Here is a 6,199-nt window from a genome sequence, read left to right on the forward strand (position 1 = left end):
GGTAGTGTTCCCCTCGGGGTTCTGGGGGATGGGGATAGTGACAGTGGGGTCTATGGGGGGCATGTCAGCAGAATGCAGGTGAGTGGTGCTGGTGGGGGCAGAAGTGGTGGTGACAACGGCAGTAGGGATGGCGGAAGTCACTGACCATGTGGCATCAGCGATGATGTGAGGGGCGGAAGTGATGTCAGGTATGATGCATGAGGAATTGTGAGGGGTGAAAGTGGTTGTGGGAGTGGCCATGATGGGGGCGGAAGTGACATCATCAATCAGCGTGGGGGTGGCAGCTGTATTAGCCGCATGGCTAATGGCGGGATAGATTCCGAGGCCAGGGGAATCTTCTGGAATGTTTGAGGAGCGCTGGTTATGGAGGTGGGTGGATAAAAGTTTGTTGTACTTACAGTTTTTGATGTTTGAGATGGAATTGAAATACTGTTTGTTGAGAGTATGAATTCTCTTGAGGATGTTGTATAAAGTGGGTCCTTTGCAATTCTGAGAGAGTGTGCTGAGGCAGGGCTGACTGTAGAGAGGTTAGGTGCCGGCGCATTGCTGCAAGCATGGAGCGGAGGATCTTGAAGGAGAACTGTTGCTGGTGTTTTTGAATCTGTAGTCTGTACTGTTTGTCCTGTTCAGGTCCAAACTCTGCTGGTTTAAAGGTGGTCCGGAGTCCGTGTGGGATGAGTTGATATGTCTGCAGACAAATAGTTGCACCTTTGTATAGATGAATGGTCTTTGTTACAGAAGAAAGTGCATTTAGAAAGACAGATTTTTTAATTTTAAAAGTTGACAAATTTTTGTAATCAGCCCCCTGCTTGTGGCCAATCACATGTTTGAAGGCTTCGGTGCCATAAAGAGTGCTTGAAAGTGCTTACTGACCACCTAGCTCTAGCATTTCTACAGTTGTCTTGTTAAATAGAGAGAGGTGCAGAAATGAACAACTGCAAGTATACTGCACACACATTATTTTATTAATATTGAATATTTGGCACCAAGAATGTCAGTCTTTGCATTTATATATGGTATGACAATACTATGGCTTTAAGAATATTTTGTCCTAGTTTTTTTTATGAAGAGAGGTTGAGTTAGAGGTGACAAGCAATCTCTTCCAAACCAATAAAGTAAACAGCTTGTGAGGCCTTGGGTTTTTTAAAAAAATGCACCATAGAATAGGGATGAAGGGGTGTGGGTCAAGCTCCCACAAAACCATGATTTTAGTTTCACTTTCAGTAGCTGCTGGGGTTTGGAAGCTGCTGTACACCTCTCCCTACTATAGCAAAACACTATATAATGTTCTCTCTCTGTCTGAGTTTTCTCGTGATGTTTTTTCTTCCTCGACTCGAGAATTGCATGTGAGATGAACTGTTTTACCAAATTTGCCTTTGCCAAGGTTGTGTTTATGGGATGTTACAATATTGGAGCAATTGCTGTTTTGTAGTTAAATTATCTATTAATCTGTTAAGTTTTCCTGCAGAGTTAGGTTATTTCAATTCTTTCTTCTTTTGTTTGTATTTTAACTATAGTGAACAAATAAAGTGTGTTTTGCTTCAAGCCTGGTAGTTTGACCAATCAAATTGCATCGGGAACACAATGCCTTACACTTGCCTTTAAAAATAAGAAAACATTGGGGTCCAGGCCATCATCATGATATATTTTGAGGGAATTTGGTCTGATTTGTAAAGTGTAAAGGCACACAAAAAGTACACAGACTTAATATTTATGTTATTCCCCCATATATGTCTTCAGAAAATAGCTATACGGTGCATTAGCTTTTATTGTATTGAAGAGTAGTTTCTGAAGCTATAATAGTTTCGTGCATGGCGGGATGCTATGAAATCATTTTTCTAACTTCTCATCTTGGAGCAGTTTATCTTCAGCATCATGACTGACATGGTGAATGTGTTCTTCTGCGCATGTATGTAAGAGCCAAAAGACCATCTGGAGCCTGAACACTGTCTACGCAGTGCGTGTTGTGCATATGCCATTTAATTTATCCTGAATGACAAATAATTTTAACTTGGCACGTGAAGAAATAGCTGCCAGAGTTGGAACTCAACAAAACATCTTCAGTGTTTTAAAAACATCCCTGGTTAGGTTATCTTAATATCCTTTTCTAAATAAATCCTGGCATTGTAATGTTTATGGATATAAGAGGAGTTCCTCCAAGGTTCTCCCTGCCTAAACACGTGCTGGAGTATGGCATCAAATCTCCTAGCTCACAACTGCCTTCCAGTACTTCCCTCAAGATGGCCAGCAAGACTGAACAGCAAGTGTCAGCAGACTCTTTGACCATGAACACCACCACAGCTATAAAGACTGTCCTGTGTGTACCTTCTGCACTGCAAAGAATCACTTAGAACATTTGCATTGCTACAACTGCAACTCTAGCTTAGATTAGCAACTTCAACCCAGGCAACAGATCATATCAGGAAAATAAATAATCCATGTGTAACCATACATTTATCCACAAATTGGGCCTCAGAGTCAGAACCCCTTTCTGAGAAATATACACCATTGCTTCGGGTCAGTGCAAGACAGTTCATTTTTGGCAGAAGAGAATAGAAATCACTCGAGCAGTTCATGATGACCTTTAACAACCATATGTACACAATAAAAGTTGAACTTGTTTAAAAATAAACCAGAATCTCAATTTGTATATAAACTTTGAAAAACGTCTTTAATAAGATGGGCACAGAAGATACCGTATATCTTGCTCTTACAAACTTAACTCAAGCCGCCTTTAATTTTCTTTCCACCTTAACCTTTGCTACCTTTCTTAGTATTTTTTCTTGCAGATCCTTTGTTTTGACAATCTTCATCATAATGAGGCCATAATAGGTTACTTGGACACTTGAAGAACCCAAAAGAAAAATAGCAGAAGGACTAATTGTTCCTGTAGCTGATGACCTGGCAAAATAAGAAGGATGCTGCTTACCCTTCAAAGTTAATATAATTTTTTATAACTGAGAGAAAAGCTAAATCCTGTATGATTAATTTTAATGTGTTAAGTAGATAGTAAATTGATGGATTTTAAAAAAACAATAAAATGGAAGTTTATCTTTTTAACTTTTTGCAGTATAGCCTGTTATAATCTTCATACAGGTCTTTCTGCTATAACGTGCATATCATTAATGCAAATTCACTATAACATGATTGATGAATTGGGGACACTGTTTCTAAAGTGCGAACTTTTAAAACATGTGTTGGCTGAAACGCGATTACATTGCCAACCCTTTAAGTGCTATTTCTAAAGAACAATTTTTCTATAACACGGGGTTGCACAAGAACACAACCATCATGTTTTAGAAGAAATGGGCGGCTCAGTGGTTAGCACTGCTGCCTAACAGCACCAGGGTCCCAGATTCGATTCCAGCCTCAGGTGACTGTCTGTGTGGGTTTCCTCCAGGTGCTCTGGTTTCCTCCCACAGTCCAATAATGTGCAGGTCAGGTGAATTGGCCCTGCTAAATTGCCCATAGTGTTAGGTGCATTAGTCAGAGGGAAATGGGTCTAGGTGGGTTACTCTTCAAAGGGTCGGTGTGGACTGGTTGGGCCGAAGGGCCTGTTTCTACACTGTAGGGAATCTAATCTAATTAGAAAAAACTACCTATCGAGACCATTAACAGGTTTTATTCTCTTCAAAATCTGAAAACTTGAGTATTCACTAACAAAATGAAAGTCACAAGTTTCCGAGTGTAAATCAAAGAATTTCACTAAACAAAAATAAAAGAACAAATAGTTACACTTTATTTTAATAGTTAATTATGTTAGAGATATCAAAGAAAGTTTGTTTTTGTTTCACTGTAACAGACTGCTCAATTCATAATTCCTTTATCACCAATTTCACTTACACCACAAAGTTTGAATTGGGTACTTATTAATCTGACTACTGTTTCAGTGATTTGTATAAGGGCTGGGAGTTCCTTGAACTTCCATTTACTTCCATTAATTTTACTATCCCATAGTAATAGATTCCATTTCAACAAAAGTGTCAGTATTACTTTTAATATTAAAAAAATTAAAAGAACTGTGGATGCTGAAAATCAGAAACAAAATCAAAAATTGCTAGAAAAACTCAGCAGGTCTGGCAGCATCTGTGGAGACAAAGCAGAGTAATTGTTTTGGGTCCAGTGACCCTTCTTCACAAGTGATTGTAAATAATGGGTTTGCGTGGGCAGAGCTGCTAGTGGATTTTAGGAAGGAGGGGCGTCAAATTAGCATACCTGAAGAGATTTGATCGATAACTCAGGGGAACTGATAGCCAATTGGTATCATCACGAGGCTATTAATCCAAAGACCCAGTGAATGTCATGGGGACCTAGATACAAATCCTGCCATGGCAAATGGAGGAATTTGAATTCAATGAAGATCTGGAGTTAAGTGTCTAATGGTAAAAACTAGGTAAGGGCTTTTGCCTGAACTGCTGTGCTTTTCCAGCACCACTCTAATCTAGACTTTAAGTGTCTAATGATCATGCAGCCATTGACAATTGTCAGGGAAACCTGTCTGGTCATTAATGTCCTTTAGAGAAGGAAATTGCCATCCTTACCTGGTCTAGCTTACATGTTGACTCTTAGCTGTCCTCTGGGCAATTAGGGATGGGCAATAAATGCTGGTCCAGCTAGTGACGCTTACATTCCTTGAATGAATAAACAGACGTTGTTTACCATCGGTTCTGAAGAAAGATCACTGGACCCAAAACATTAATTCTGCTTTGTCTCGATAGGTGCTGAATGTTTCCAGCAATTTCTTCTTTTAATACTTTTAAACATCAGGTCAGAACTTTCCTGTTCCTAAGTCTAATGTGCTGGAGTATTGCATCTGAAATGCTCTTTTTTTATATATGTGGATATTCCTAAAAGTTCAAGTCACTCTTCTGAGTCCTTCAGTTTGCAAGCGTTTACCCTCTATTAGTTAGCATGCAAATTTTCACACAAACTCTAAGAGATGTTTTGTACTCTGCAGCCATATTGTTCTAAGCTAAACTCAAACTCCTTTAACATGCAACCACAAGGAAAGACCCTACTCACCCCTATAATTAGCTTCTGGTTGGTTCTTTTGGTCTCTATTGTTTATCCCTGAGGCAGCTTAGTCATCATTTACAGCAAGCAAGTGGGTTTATAATCCAGAAATCTTTCAGAAAGTCTAATTCTTAAAGGAACCAGCATCCCAACCAGAAAGAACATGCTTTTCCCTCAAAAGCACACACCTCAAAACTCTTGGCATTTAAGTTTTCCTTACATAGCATCTGTAATTATGTCCTATCACAGAGTTGATAATTGAGGATATTAATAAATTCTTTGACTTGTTCCTCTGGCAAGTTATGGCAACACAAGTAGAGAAGATATTGTTAAGGTGTAGCTGAACATTTAAATTCGGCTCATTTTCCAAGTGCCATCATCAATTGCATTTCTATTACTAATATATGGGAAAGAAACTTTCTGAATAACATTTTGTTCTGGTGTTGTGTATAAATATATATGTTTTGCTTTAGCAGTTATACAACTGTTTATCAAATTTGCTTGGATTAAAGATTAGAGAGGTTTTGATTGTCAGTCTTGGTGAAGATTGTTGGAGAATGTGATGGAGGATTTCAATATTGTGAGGGGTATAAGGGATGATGTAAGGGAAACTTTCTTTTCAATAACAAGTTGTTAGGATCCAAAATTCACTGCCTGAGAGTGTTGTGGAGGTTGGGTCAGTTTCAAAAGTGTTATCTGAAAAAGGAAAAAAAAAGAATTAGTCCTTCAAAATGTCATCCCAGATTTGGCAGGCTGAATGGTCTCTTGTGTTGTAAGTATTCTCTGATTCCAAGCACCTACTTGCTCACAGGCAAAGTGACAAATTCATTGAGTAACTCTGCAAGATTGATGCAGATTGATAAAGTGATTGATGCATCAACTTAAAATAATAAAGAGAGCAACTCTTAAGTCTACTGCCTGGAAAATGTTCATTCTGTCTGAGCTGGATGATATTCCAAATGTTCAACTCCTATACTGTGATAGAGGATATAATTATTTCTCTAACTGAAATATAAAAGCAGACTTGTTACTGTTGGATTTACCATAAATTACAAAATGCATTTTAATTGAATAAAATTGAACTTTTAATTTTACTTGCCTTGGCACCATCTTCAATTCCCTACTCTTATTTTCTTGATTTTGAGTTGTTGGTTTTGGACTGGGGTGTACAAACTTAAAAATCACA

General features: G+C 38.4%; 1 protein-coding gene across 4 annotated transcripts in view; it reads left to right on the forward strand.

Annotated features, from left to right (window-relative positions):
• xrcc4 (X-ray repair complementing defective repair in Chinese hamster cells 4) overlaps positions 1-6,199 on the forward strand; it is a 383,221-nt gene that overhangs the window by 347,050 nt on the left and 29,972 nt on the right. The window contains exon 8 of one of the 4 annotated variants that reach the window (XM_043708516.1): positions 2,790-2,844. The exons of the other annotated variants lie outside the window; for them this stretch is intronic. Within the exon in view, the coding sequence (XP_043564451.1) occupies positions 2,790-2,829 (40 nt within the window). The 3' untranslated portion in view covers positions 2,830-2,844. Of the gene's footprint in view, positions 1-2,789; positions 2,845-6,199 lie in introns of those variants that run through there. 4 annotated transcript variants of the gene reach the window in all.

The sequence above is a fragment of the Chiloscyllium plagiosum genome, chromosome 2 (genome assembly GCF_004010195.1).
Source record: "Chiloscyllium plagiosum isolate BGI_BamShark_2017 chromosome 2, ASM401019v2, whole genome shotgun sequence".
In the NCBI taxonomy this organism is placed as follows: domain Eukaryota; kingdom Metazoa; phylum Chordata; class Chondrichthyes; order Orectolobiformes; family Hemiscylliidae; genus Chiloscyllium; species Chiloscyllium plagiosum.